Genomic DNA, 15,183 nt, shown 5'->3' with positions numbered 1-15,183 from the left:
CGCCATTTGGCAGAAGGCCCGAGTGCGTAGCACATTCCAAAACGCACGAGGTAATATCAAAGTGCGTAGCTGATGAAGAAACACACATGGCTGGCTTTCAAACTCATTACATCGGAATAAGTGCTTTGTAGGCCAAAGACGGTCGATTGGTGAATGAGCGACATGTATTGCGTAGCAGATTACAAACCACACATGGCTGGGTTTTCACGTGGATGCCATTTTACAAAACACACATGGCTGGGTTTTCACGAGGACACCATTTTACAAAACGCACATGGCTGGGTTTTCACGTGGACGCCATTTGGCAGAGAAGGGTTATATAAAAGTGCGTAGCATAGGAAAAAAAAGAAGATGGCCGTCTTCCACTAAAATAACATACCATTTGCATATAACATTGACATAAGTGAATTGGGCATCAGTTATTTGGATGCCAAAGACGGTTGATTGGTGAAAAGTCGACATGCATAGCATGCATTGCGTATCACATTACAAAATAGATATGGCAGTGTTTTCACATGTAGACCATTGAACTAAACGCACATGGCAGGGTTTTCGCGTGTAGGCCATTGTACAAAACGCACATGGCTGGGTTTTCACGTGGAGAGAAAAACGCACATTCGATTCAAACATACCATTGGCTAGAGTCAAATGGACGCCATTTGGCAGAAGGCCCGAGTGCGTAGCACATGGGGCTAAACGCACATGTCTGGCTTTCAACGTCGACGCAATTCGGCCAACAGAGGTTATATCAAAGTGCGTAGCTAATGGAGCAACGCACATGGCTGGGTTTCAAAGACATTACGTTGGAATTGGCACGTAGCATAGGCATAAGTGAACAGGACTAACATTACATTCGATTCGCACATAACAGTGGCTTCAGTGAATTGGGCATGAGTGATGTTCTACGCCAAAGACGGCAGAGAGCATATATCAAAGGCACATGGCTGAAATTCAGTACGATTGCATTAAAATCACACATAACTTTAGCAGCATTTGGCAAAGGGCCCCATTGCAAAACGCACACATGGGTGGCTTTCTACGTTAACGCCATTATGCTATGACCAAAAACGCACATCTCAGGCTTTTAGTGCAAAAACAAATCATTCGACATAACATTGCCAAAGGCATATAAAGCCCAACAGAGGTTATATCAAAGTGCGTAGCTAATGGAGCTACGAATTTGGAAGAAGGCCCGAGTGCGTAGCACATGGGAGGCCCGAGTGCTTAGCACATGGGCCTAAACGCACATGTCTGGCTTTCAACGTCGACGCAATTTGTCCAACAGAGGTTATATCAAAGTGCGTAGCTAATGGAGCTACGCATTTTGAAGAAGGCCCGAGTGCGTAGCACATGGGAGGCCCGAGTGCGTAGCACATGGGCCTAAACGCACATGTCTGGCTTTCAACGTCGACGCAATTTGCCCAACAGAGGTTATATGAAAGTGCGTAGCTAATGGAGCAACGCATTTGGCAAAACTGCTGAGTGCGTAGCACATGGGCGTAAACGCACATGACTGGCTTTCAGCGTCGAAGCATTTTGCCAACGCACATGGCTGGGTTTCAAAGACATTACGTTGGAATTGGCTCGTAGCATAGGCATAAGTGAACAGGACTAACATTACATTCGATTCGCACATAACAGTGGCTTCAGTGAATTGGGCATGAGTGATGTTCTACGCCAAAGACGGCAGAGAGCATATATCAAAGGCACATGGCTGAAATTCAGTACGATTGCATTAAATTCACACATAACTTTAGCAGCATTTGGCAACGGGCCCCATTGCAAAACGCACACATGGGTGGCTTTCTACGTTAACGCCATTATGCTATGACCAAAAACGCACATCTCAGGCTTTTAGTGCAAAAACAAATCATTCGACATAACATTGCCAAAGGCATATAAAGCCCAACAGAGGTTATATCAAAGTGCGTAGCTAATGGAGCTACGAATTTGGAAGAAGGCCCGAGTGCGTAGCACATGGGAGGCCCGAGTGCTTAGCACATGGGCCTAAACGCACATGTCTGGCTTTCAACGTCGACGCAATTTGTCCAACAGAGGTTATATCAAAGTGCGTAGCTAATGGAGCTACGCATTTTGAAGAAGGCCCGAGTGCGTAGCACATGGGCCTAAACGCACATGTCTGGCTTTCAACGTCGACGCAATTTGCCCAACAGAGGTTATATGAAAGTGCGTAGCTAATGGAGCAACGCATTTGGCAAAACTGCTGAGTGCGTAGCACATGGGCGTAAACGCACATGACTGGCTTTCAGCGTCGAAGCATTTTGCCAACGCACATGGCTGGGTTTCAAAGACATTACGTTGGAATTGGCACGTAGCATAGGCATAAGTGAACAGGACTAACATTACATTCGATTCGCACATAACCGTGGCTTCAGTGAATTGGGCATGAGTGATGTTCTACGCCAAAGACGGCAGAGAGCATATATCAAAGGCACATGGCTGAAATTCAGTACGATTGCATTAAAATCACACATAACTTTAGCAGCATTTGGCAAAGGGCCCCATTGCAAAACGCACACATGGGTGGCTTTCTACGTTAACGCCATTATGCTATGACCAAAAACGCAAATCTCAGGCTTTTAGTGCAAAAAACAAATCATTCGACATAACATTGCCAAAGGCGTATAAAGCCCAACAGAGGTTATATCAAAGTGCGTAGCTAATGGAGCTACGAATTTGGAAGAAGGCCCGAGTGCGTAGCACATGGGAGGCCCGAGTGCGTAGCACATGGGCCTAAACGCACATGTCTGGCTTTCAACGTTGACACAATTTTCCCAACAGAGGTTATATGAAAGTGCATAGCTAATGGAGCAACGCATTTGGCAAAAGGGCCGAGTGCGTAGCACATTGGCGTAAACGCACATGGCTTGCTTTCAGCGTCGACGCAATTTGCCAACGCACATGGCTGGTTTTCAAAGACATTTCGTTGGAATTGGCACGTAGCATAGGCATAAGTGAACAGGACTAACATTACATTCGATTCGCACATAACAGTGGCTTCAGTGAATTGGGCATGAGTGATGTTCTGCGCCAAAGACGGCAGAGAGCATATATCAAAGGCACATGGCTGAAAATCAGTACGATTGCATTAAAATCACACATAACTGTAGCAGCATTTGGCAAAGGGCCCCATTGCAAAACGCACACATGGGTGGCTTTCTACGTTAACGCCATTATGTAATGACCAAAATCGCACATCTCAGGCTTTTAGTGCAAAAAACAAATCATTCGACATAACATTGCCAAAGGCGTATAAAGCCCAACGGAGGTTATATCAAAGTGCGCAGCTAATGGAGCTACGAATTTGGAAGAAGGCCCGAGTGCGTAGCACATGGGAGGCCCGAGTGCGTAGCACATGGGCCTAAACGCACATGTCTGGCTTTCAACGTCGACGCAATTTGCCCAACAGAGGTTATATCAAAGTGCGTAGCTAATGGAGCTACGCATTTTGAAGAAGGCCCGAGTGCGTAGCACATGGGCCTAAACGCACATGTCTGGCTTTCAACGTCGACGCAATTTGCCCAACAGAGGTTATATGAAAGTGCGTAAGTGAACAGAATTTACATTTCATTCGATTCGCACATACCAGTGGCTTCAGTGAATTGGGCACGAGTGATTTGTACGCCAAAGACGCACAGCAGGCTTTTACAGAAACAAAATATCATTCGACATAACATTGCCAAAGGCATATGTTAAAAAAAAGGCACATTGTTGGCTTTCACAGAAATGACATTACGCACATAGCTGGCTTGAGATAACAAAAAACGCACATAGCTGGCTTTCACAGAAATTACATTACATTAGACAAAACATTTTCGACAGAACATTGCCAAAGACGGTGACTTGGCAAGAGAGATGGACATACATTGGCAGACTACTCACCAACTAGAAGCTACAGACTCAAGCTGAATCGATGCAAGGGTTGCAGTAGACACTGAATACGACGCAACTGGAAGCGATGCAAGGGATGTAGTACACACTGCGACACACGCAACTGGCAGCGATGCAAGGGGTTGCACTACTGAACTCGAGCAGACGCAAGCGACACTGTCGGCAGGGGTGGTAAAAGTTCAGCAGGGCTGTGGGAAAAGCTCCAGAAAGTTGGCTGTGGGAAAAGTTCCAGAAGGTTGTCGATTAATAAATACATCGAAATGCGATGATTGGTTGAAGCAAACAGGAAGCGATCTATTGGATGAGAAAAAGAGTGAGACTTGTGATTGGATGAGAAAGAGAGTGAGACTTGTGATTGGTCCGAGGCGAAAGGGGGTACAGCAAATTATGGTGCACGTCACGAAACGTCATAAAACGTCATAGGGGCATAATATGCGCATGCGCACCATTACTGCGCATGTGCTAAACGAGGGGGGGGTACAGAGCTCGATGGGGTACAGAGCTCGATAGCACACCGGAAAAGAGGCGAGCGCGTGGTGGTGGAGCGCGTGACGTCACGGCCGCGCTACTTTTCAGCGCAACGCTGCACGCAAGGGCTGCTAAACACTATGGCCATTGGGCCGTCATTAGTAGCGCGCGAAAGCACATCAAGATTTACGGCCCTGCCCCTGGGATTAGACCCACAATAGCCACAAAGAGGGTACTCGCGCATGCTGCACTGCAGGCAGCATGCTTTCCAATCCAATCAGGTGTGCTTGCTCTTCACGCGGGCGGGGCGCACGGGCCCCAGTGGCGGCGGCATTTATAATTTATTTGGGGATTGACTCATACTGTAATGTCAGTGAGTGTCCCCAAATAAATCATAAAGGCTGCCGCCACGGGCCGCCGCCTCCAAAATAGTGCCGCCTGGGGCGGACCGCCCCCCTCTAGCTACGCGAGTGTCTCTGACTAATTTTATCACCGACGTTATATCACTTCTCTGGTCCAGTTCAGTCTGACTTAGTATAGTTGTTTGCCTAACTTTCCTAGTTCATTTGCAGGCAATTGGCAGAATTGTACTTTGTTGCAAATTGGCTAGCATGCTCCCAAAATGCTCGCCTCTACACCTTGTAATCAGTGACATCAAGCCAGCACATTCATGGGTCTCCTGCTTCAGCCCACCAGGATGCACACCTCGAAAATCAGGTTTTACAGTTACCAGCAACTCTCATAGTCCGGCTAGTTCTCCTATTAGGAGAATTGTTCCTTGGAGGCCCACGTCAGAGACCCAGTGCTTAACTGAAAGAAAATGAAACTAAAAACCAAGTGGTCCCAATAGACCCGTAGCCAGGGAGCAAACATAGTGTGTCTGCCAGAATGTAACACTGTCCCTCATATCCTTAGCCAAGACAACTGGATACACTCTAGTATGATTGGGCTGATATGGGCCATACAATGATTAAACAATTTCTGCCATTGTTTGCCAAAACGCTTATCCCAGCACCCTCTCAGATGGACATCACACTGGGGGGGGGGGGGAGGAAAAACTGAGTCATAGCCTAGCTGAGCTTAAACTCCCAAATAAATAACCCACTTGATGATTAGGAGCTTGATGCTGAAAATAGTGATCTCATTAAAGGCATCTTTGTTGGTGCTTTTGCTGTGAATCTGGTCTTATTTAAGAGTGATTTAAGAGTGCTTTTATATAGGACTGTTACTGTTGGGTTGCGTGTTGTATTGTAAATATACTAATGTTACTGTTTTGTTTTCCTTTAATTACAAATGAAATCGGAGTACTGTATGAAGATTAATGAAAAATCATGGACTTCATTTTTGTAAATTAGATTTCTAAAATATATTCCAGTGACAAAACTCAGCCTAAGAGGAATTCTGTAAAGATGAGGCCCACCAGTAAAACCAGTTGCACTTGATTTATGGCCGGCACAAGCAAATGGTCTATGGCAGTGAGCAGCTGAGTTAATCTTTTCCAGCTTCATGTTTAATGTTACAATAAATAGTTCTTTTTTTAATTGCAGCACCACCCTGGGGTACAGCCAGCTGACCTGGAAGAAGTTGTCAAAAAAGGTGTACAGACACTAGTAATTGGGCGTGGGATGAGCGAGGCTCTGCAGGTAGGTTCCTAAACTATAGAATCACCAGTGGAAGAAAACTGAACATTAATTCATCAATATTGGTATCTGATTTTGGATCACAGAAGCATTTAAGTGTACTTTTTCTTTCTGTTTATGTAACATCAATATGAGAATCTGATTCCCAGGAGAGTCATACATTGCTGGGCTCCAATTGTAACAATTGAACTTGACTCTGTCAGGGTAGAAGTGCAAAGCAGTACAAACCTTTCTGAAGGAGGTGGTGTAAGTTTAGACATTCAAGACAAAGTATAACACATTAATTATCTTAAAACAAGCATTTGCAATGCAATAGGTCTCGCATTTGCGAGGGTTTGAGCTATTGGCATTGTAAATGACAATGCCTTTTATGTATGTTTTGAAAACCAACACAGAAATAAAGGCATTACCATTTACAATGCCAATAGCTCAGACTCTCACAACTCCGAGACCTGTTGCATTGCAAATGCTTGTTAGTCCGCTTTCCGAATCACTAGGCAAAATCACTGTTAGTCTTTAGGGTGCACCATTCCGAGTCCCTTTTATTGTGATCTCGTAAGTTAGCTGCTTGCAGTTGCCAAATTCTTGTACGACTTTGCTCAGGGCCATGTTTGTAATCGTTTTGAATATGTGCTGAATATCTAGCTAATACGTTTGCATCCTTTACCATAGGAAACGGGTGAAAGGGTTTTGCTTCACATTATATGTATCGCCAGCATAGGTAACGAAGCCGTCGTTTACGCAGTATTTTGCTGCGTTCACGTGAAAAGAAATGGAACAGATTTGTTTTTGTCAGCATTTCAAAGATGAAACGCAGGAAGAAGCAAAAGATGTGTGCTTTAAAAACAAGTAAAACAAGTTTAAAAATAAAAAAAACCACTGGGAGGGGGGAGGAGAAACACGAGAGACGGCCTGCGGCCGTCAAAGTGAAAGTACGGACGGCGGAGGGCATTGCTGTGGGGAGGGGGGAGGAGAAATGCGACACAGTGTGAAGCAGCAGGGGATGTTTGTAATCGTTTTGAATATGTGCTGAATATCTAGCTAATACGTTTGCATCCTTTACCATAGGAAACGGGTGAAAGGGTTTTGCTTCACATTATATGTATCGCCAGCATAGGTAACGAAGCCGTTGTTTACGCAGTATTTTGCTGCGTTCACGTGAAAAGAAATGGAACAGATTTGTTTTTGTCAGCATTTCAAAGTTGAAACGCAGGAAGAAGCAAAAGATGTGTGCTTTAAAAACAAGTAAAATAAGTTTTAAAAAAAAAAACACTGGGAGGGGGGAGGAGAAACACGAGAGACGGCCTGTGGCCGTCAAAGTGAAAGTACGGACGGCGGAGGGCATTGCTGTGGGGAGGGGGAGGAGAAATGCGACACAGTGTGAAGCAGCAGGGGCCTTTGAAGTGAAGCTTCACTTCAAAGGTGTGGGAGGAGTTCGGCTGGCTGAGCCAGAGCGCACGCTGGGGGAAGCTTGTGGGGCGGAGCGGGAAGAGCTGCAGGGGAACAGATGGCTGGTGATTTGATGCTGTGCACGCGACCTAAAAGCGCACGGGCACAGCATCAAATTGACAGTTAGTTAAAGTCTGTTTAAGCCCCTATAGTCTCGCTCCGCTCAATGCGCATGTGCATTGACAGGTCGCGAGACCTAAAAAGGGCTCACGGATGGTTGACTTTGACCACCTACACAGCTCCAGCTGCTCAGAACTATTTTGACCTGGGGTACACCAAAGCCACCAAAATTAAGTTCCTGAAGCACCGACTTGGCCTTCTACCCTGCATACAGCATCTGCCACACTGGCTAAAGGAAAAATCAGGTTCTACCTGCCGCCTATGCGGCTCAGGACAGGAAGAGCCGCATAGGCCTGCCGCACCTTCTATGTACATGTAAAGACCTGCTGCAAGAACGGAAACAATTACAATTACTAAAACACCACTTCAACCAATGAGGGATACACACTCCGAGACAAGCAGTGCTGGCCTGCTTTGCACCTGACGACCCACAGCCGAATTGCTGTCTAGTGAAGTTCCTGAGACTGGCGGGAAAAAAATGGCAGTACAAAGGATGGGAATTCCTGACCAAGGACAGTCTCTTTGGAACAATTTCATTTTATTTACTATACAGACCGCACTTAGAAGGGGGCAGATTCCAATTATCACATTAGCCCTAATAAACGCCACCTACAACAAGTAAATTATACAGGGGTAAAATATGTGATGTGATCAGCACTTTAATAAGCACTTAAGCACTTTTTGCACTAAGAGCACTTTGCTTCAGCCATGGCATCAGGCGTGATGGGAAGAAGTAGAATGGAACTGAGAACATTGCTCCCTCTAACATGTGCTAATGCAAAAACAGAACTTTTACGGGAGCTACTTCTCAGTCGCCATAGTTTATAAGACATATGAATGTGTAAATGTCTTTTTATTAACATTATATTTATTAACGATCGTATATGCTGTTTTATCGTATTGCAATGGTTTATTTATAACTATGCAAATAAACTATCTATCTGCCTCGTGTGTGCCCTCTGTGAGCTGGGGCCACACATGACACAACAGTTTGCACGTCACACATGGGAAACTTGGCAGCTATGTATTGCACATTGAAGATAATTTCCGATTTCTGTATTATTTCATGGACATAATTGTTTTGTTCTATTCAGGCTAAAGCGTCATTAAGACTTTAAAATGTCACTCATAAATACGCCAAAAAAATGGAAATGTCCCACATGAGCAAACTGAAAACTTGCCAGCTATGTCTCACCTCTTAACGTAAGCCTAACTGTTGTCTTGTTGTTGATTTTTTAACGTCCTGGACCACTTCTCCAAACCAAAATAAAAAATTTAAAAATATTTTGCAATGTCTTTTTCATCTCCTGGCAATGTAATAGGCCGTCAATACATTTACCACGGAATTTGATGCAGGGGAAAATGTATTAAAATAGGTCATCCGCTATACAGAAACGTGCGCACATTACATATTTGTGTGCTTTAAGTTTAAGTTAAAGTGACTATATTTTCGCTGATTACACATACCATCGGTGACTTCAGCCCAATATGCGGTGTCCGTTATTGATCTTATGGGATCGACATTTGTTTGCAATTCCGGTACTTCCGGGTTCGCATGCTATCCAATCCCTCTACAGAACATATTCAGAGAGTCGCCATATGTAAAGTAATCTACGATTGTAGCATTACCAGCACTTTAGCCAATCCTAGAGCTCTGTACTGAATTACAAAGTGCTCACTGGCTGTAGAATCTGCACGTGACTCAGAGGTATGTAAACACTGTCCAAGCTGTCATCTGATCTTTGGTGCCTTGCAGTTTGGAGAGGCAAGGATTTAGCAGGTTAATGACCTATACTGAGCGAGTTCAGGTAGTAAATTTTGAGCCCGGCGGTGACAGTCGGTCATGGCTCTGGTAAACCAGACTGCCGCATTCCATGATTCCGGATAGGATGAGTGAGAGGCGCGGGGAGGTGTCGGTGTCGTGCCGGTGTTGCTGAAAGCAGCTCTGCTTGGTTTGGCAACGTAGAATCTTCAATGGATCATCAGGGCAGCTGGCTGAAAATACACAAGGGTCTATTCACGACTGACAGTCTGTCCGCGGCAAAGAGCTGCCCAAAAGACTCATGCTGATCTACCTGTAGATTTGCACCGTGATTCTGGGGCCAGAGTCTATAACTGACATACGAGGCGTGTCCGATAGGCTATGGGGTGGCACCTCTCTAAAGCATATTTAATAATAGCACTGGATTTTTCATTCGTCACTCATACTGTGTAAGAAGTGGGTTTTTGATTGAGGGAAAGGATGTGATCTAGAGCTGCCGACTTCGACTAAACAGGCTGGTGTCTCGGCGCCTCCTCAAAATCTTGTCATTCTGGGCAAGTCACTTCATCTCCCCATGCCTACTAAACATTAATGTTTGCCTTGTGTAATGTACCTGGTGCTCATGTACAGAGCTTCAATATCTTCGGGTCGAGTTTAGGTTATTTAACAAGCAGACACTGAAAGTCGTCGCTGCAAAAACACGAATAGCAAAGACAAGTTTGAAAAATACACTCAGACATAATGGCCAAAGCGATGACATCACTCACCTACGAAACCGCAAGCAGCCCGGGCTGAGCGTGAGAGGGCGGGGGCTGCCCGCGCATGCGCGCTCCGAGCCCCGGCGCCAAAGCATCTGAAGTCCCGGGTCCCAGGAGGGGGCCCGGGTGAAGACCAGCGCTGCGGAGGGAGATTGAGGATCGAGACTGACCCCCTGGCTGACGAGAGACAGAGACACGGAACACACTAAAAGAGCCCGGTGAGTTGGGGGGAGGGGGATGTGTGTGCGTGCGTCTGTCTGTGTGTGTGTGTTGTGTGTGCCTGCGTGTGTGCCTGCCTGTGCCTGCGTGTGTGCCTGCCTGTGCCTGCGTGTGTGCCTGCCTGTGCCTGCGTGTGCATGTGTTGTGAACAGCCGGCCGGGATCGGAGCGTGTGACCTGATCCGATTCCGGCCGGCTGCGTGCGCGTGACAGTCTGTTGTCTCTGCCTAGTCCTTGAAGGGGAAAAGGACTGAAATGATTACAATAGATCACTTTGCGACAGCAGGGGCTTTCGCCCCTGCAATCGCAGGCGCGACCTAAAAAAGGATTGAGTGGATAATCGGTTATTAAAGTACTTCAGTACATCAGCAAATGATAGCAAACATTAAACAATGTTTAGTAGAGAAAATCCACAACCTACTAGCGACTCCCTAGCCTAAGAGACCAAAGGGTATTATGGTGTCTACGCGTTAATCGCTTCAGTTTGTGTTTTACATGGGGCTCATAACCCTTTTGTTTTTCTTTGGGTCTGAATTTATGACTTTGAAACTCTCCAAGGATTGTGTAACCACAGCAGTAGTAGCTTAAATCTAATTCTCATAAAAGATGCACTTCACAGTGGCAGGTCTGGGAGTCTTGTCTCTCTACTTGCTCAACCTGTTGTATATTGGTTTCATGTGCTGATTCTGGAATGAGGGTGTGTTTCTTTGCTCTTCCTGCAAACCCTTGTGGACCCAAAGAACTACCTGTGGCACCTTTCCCAAAGCAACAAAGTGCCTGCTCAAGCCTCACAAGTAAAGCAATCTATTCAGGGGTGCAGGGAGCAACATCCATTGCCCCGGCTATGGGACCCTTCCTCTGGAGTCCAACTAGCTGCATGCTAATCCGTTTACGGCAACAGCTGCTTCTGGTGTCAGTACATGGGAATGTGCTGATGCAATTATTGCATTTATTTTCAGGAACTTGTGGCTTGTGAGCCACAGGTAAAAGTCACAACATTTAGGTAATGCTTTAGGGATTTAAATGTGAAATCCTCTGGAACTGCTTGTTGTAGGAATACGCAGTCATCTGATACAAACTCCGGGCAAACTCCTGTAGTTGCCTCTCACAATCTCCAGGTCAGTGTGTGAAAAGGTCCTTCACAGAATCACATCCATCAGGATCTTGGCCCAAACTATCTCTCGCTAGAAATTGAAGTAGCAGTGAGCATTTCTCTATCCCCGGAACACGTTCCTTTTCTGCTTCACTGGTGTGCACCTCTTTATTTATTTATTTATTTATTTATTTATAAAGTTTTATATAGCAAGAATAATAATAATAATAATCCTGAGCTTATATAGCGCCTGGTTACACTAGCCAGTGTGTCCCCGCGCTGTACCGCTGAGGAACCCTTCCTGGCCTGTTCCTGTGAGGTGTCCACTCCTGGGCACCCCAAGGTGAAGCCAGACATCCTAGCGTTGTTAGGGCCGGTGTGGAGATTAAGCAAGCTATTGCCCAGAGTTGCAGAGTGGGACCCATGATTAGAGTAGGCACCGAGGCGAGAATTATCGGGTCCGAGGACATTGAGCCCAAGACCCTGCCGCGACGGGAATTGAACCCTGGTCCTGGGCCAGACCTCTGCATCAGGGTCTGCCGCTCTAGCCAGTGAGCCACACTTCTCCACTAGCTAGACCCGTGGGTATCAGAGCGCTTTACATACACAAAGGAAAAGAAAAGATTGCATAACATCGCAGGACATGAGGATGCATAAAGATAAAAGCAAAGACATAATACTTATGTATCCAGTGAGGGGAGAAGGACGGAGGTGGCTGACGCAGTCAGAAAACCACCATCCTTGAAGGTCAAAGTGAGTGGGGAGTCCACTAGGTTATTGATGCCTAGGGCGGTTGCCTTTGTCGGTAAAGTATTGGTTGAGAAGAAAGTTTCAGCAAAAGAAGGAGGGGTTGCATCTGAGGTTGATCGGGAGTGCGCTCCACATCCTGGGTACATTGCCAGAGAAGGACCGGCACTGGGTCGTTTTCTTTTTCAGTTTCGGAGGGATGAGAGGAAGTAAGTTGGTGCTTCTCAGAGTAGTTTGCTGGTTAGGTAGTTTGAGGATTGGGCGTGAAGGGCCTTGTGAGTGATGCAGGCCATTTTGAAAATACATCTACCTTCCATGGGAAGCCAGTTGAGTGCGTTGAGGGTTGGTTAGATGTGTTTAAATCTTTTTACACCAGTTATGAGTCGGGCTGTTATGTTAAGGACTGACCTTAGTGGGGCTAGGTGAGCTTTTGGTGACCCTGTTAGGATGGCGTTTCCATAGTCCAGTTTAGAAAGGACTAGGGATTTTACAATTGTCTTGAGATCATCTTGAGGAATGAAATGTTTAATTTTCTTGAGGTGTTTTAGAGAGTAAAGCGCACTTTTTGCAGAGTTCTTGATGTGGTCTTTCATTGACACGTTCTTGTTCAGGGTAATGCCTCGTGACTTTACTGAGTCCGATAGGACGAGGGACCAGTTTAGAGCATCAAGCTCCTTTAGGCGACTTGAATTGGTTGGTGGTTACTTTTCTGAGAGAACAGTATTAATTCCCTTTTGTCCGGGTTCAGTTTTAGGTGGTTTGTGTTAACCCCTTCCATGCTCATGACGAGATCAGCTTGTCATGCAGCACAGTGCTTGTGTGCTTATGACGAGCTCAGCTCGTCATGACCACACCCGTTTTTATTGCTGTCCAGCACAGCAGGGGAATATCGCAAGCAGCGATGAGGTTAAAGCAGGTTTGGATCTTGGTTAGCGTGACATTGAGGTTTCGGACGTCACTGGGCAATTTGATTTTGTAGTATATTTGTGTGTCATCAGCATATAGGTGGTAATGAACCCCTGGTTGTTTCAAAATAATTGCAAGGGGTTCCATGAAGAGATTGAAGAGGGATGGTGAGAGGATCGATCCTTACGGGACTCCAAGTTTGATTCATGTTGGTACAGAGAGCCAGGAGTTGATTTTAATCTGTTGCGAACGGTACTGAAGGAAGGATGTGAACCATTCTAGTACTGTGCCATTAATGCCACATCGGCTCTTCAGAGTCTCCAGTAAAGCTCAATGGTTTACTGTGTCAAATGCCGCTGATAAGTCAATAAGGATGAGGAGGCAGACTTCACCTTCATCTAAGGCTCTGTGGATATCATCTGCAATATTGTGCATCGCTGTTTCGATGCTACAACCTTTCCTGAAACCCAACTAAAAGGTGTCGAGGAGGTTGAAGTTGTCAATGTGTTTGTTAAGTTATTGGAGAACGTACTTCTCCAATGTTTTACCTAGGAACGGGAGGTTGGAGCTAGGTCTGAGGTTGTTGAGATCGTTAGGGTCGGCCCCTGGTTTCTGGAGTATAGGTGTGATTTGTCCTAGCTGAAGGGAGTCTGGGACACAACCCGATGTGAGAGAGGAGTTGATGATTTTTGTCCAGAAATGGGCAATGATGTGGTTGAGTTTGTTTTACTATTGTGGATGGGAGTGGGTCCATAGTGTGGGAAGAAGGCTTTAAGCTTGCAATAATATTGAAGACTTCGATTTCCGATATGGGTTCGAAGTTCAATCAATTAGCGTCATTTTTCAGTTGGAAGTGGGTCTGGTTGTCCGTCGTAAGATTTCGATCTGTGTGGTTAAAGGGGGGCAGGTTCCAAGGGAGGGAGGATTTGAGGTTTGGATGAAGGATTGCTCAATTTATATGACTTTATCAGTGAAGAAGCTGTTGATTTCTTCGCATCAATCTTTGGTGGCTTTTATTTCTTGTGGGGTGTGCGGTTTGTTTGACTTTTGACAATGTTGAAGAGTTCTCTTGGTCTATTCTTCACCTGGTCTAGTTGGCTGCAGAAGAAAGTGGCCTTTTCTCTAAAAATGTGTTTTTATATGCCGACAGGGTTGATCGAAGTTGAGCTAGGTGAAGGGTCGAAGGGTTTAGTCTCCAAGTCCGTTCTGATTGTCTGAGTTGTCTTCTTTCGTTATTAAGATCCACATTGAACTAAGATTTAGATTTGGTAGATCTCAGATGTTTGAGTGGTGCTACTTGATCAAACACCTCTGTCATTGTGGAATTAAAGTGGGCTGTGAGGTCATCGGCCATCAAATTGGAAGGCTGGGGTTGTAGATGGGCATGAATCCTGGATTCCAGTTCATTTACTTTGATGTTCCTGGTCCAGTGCTTAGGTTTGTCAGGTCGTATTGGTTGGTTTCTGACATGAGTCAATATTAAACAGTATGAGGTGGTGGTCAGACCAGTCAATGGGAGAAATCGACCTCAAAGAGCCCAGCTCATTTTTGGTGATGATCGAATCCAGAGTTGCTCCTTTGATGTTTGTTGGTTCATTGCAGAGTTGTTTGAGGTTGGAAATTTCAAGCAGGTTGGACAGGTTTTGGGTTGTAGAGTCTTCTGTTGTTCCAGTGGATATTGAAGTCACCCAGGAACACGTTTTCCGTGTCTGTTAGGGAGAACCGAGTTATTAGATTGGTTAGTTCTTCAGCGAAGAGGGTACGTTTACCATGAGAATGGTAGATGGTGTGAAATTTGATGGGCGTTGTGCCTTTGGCTGTAAGTTCAACACTTGGGGCCCGATGTAGGTCGGTCGGTAACGGCCGAAAATCGGTATTTTCGGCCGTTACCGATCGGAATAGAGACAACGGGATGTAGGAGGCCGAAATCCGGCGAAATCGGCGGTTTTACCGAATCGGAAATTCACCGAGTCGGTAGAATCCCGAATCGGAAAAAAGTAGGAATCGGAAAAATCTCCGATTCGGTAGAATACCTCATCGGAGATTTTTCCGATTCCTACTTTTTTCCGAATCGGGATTCTACCGACTCGGTGAATTTCCGATTCGGTAA

At 45.6% G+C, this 15,183-nt stretch overlaps 1 protein-coding gene across 4 annotated transcripts in view; it reads left to right on the top strand.

Moving 5' to 3' along the window:
• The window catches only part of AAMDC (adipogenesis associated Mth938 domain containing), a 228,854-nt gene that overhangs the window by 156,419 nt on the left and 57,252 nt on the right, over positions 1 to 15,183 (top strand). For all 4 annotated transcript variants that reach the window (XM_078658504.1, XM_078658505.1, XM_078658503.1 and 1 more), the window contains one exon: positions 5,928 to 6,023. In XM_078658504.1, the coding sequence (XP_078514630.1) occupies positions 5,928 to 6,023 (96 nt within the window). The remainder of the gene's footprint in view (positions 1 to 5,927; positions 6,024 to 15,183) is intronic.

The sequence above is a fragment of the Lissotriton helveticus genome, chromosome 8 (genome assembly GCF_964261635.1).
Source record: "Lissotriton helveticus chromosome 8, aLisHel1.1, whole genome shotgun sequence".
NCBI classification, from domain to species: Eukaryota; Metazoa; Chordata; class Amphibia; order Caudata; family Salamandridae; genus Lissotriton; species Lissotriton helveticus.
This window is presented reverse-complemented; position numbering and strand designations above follow the sequence as displayed.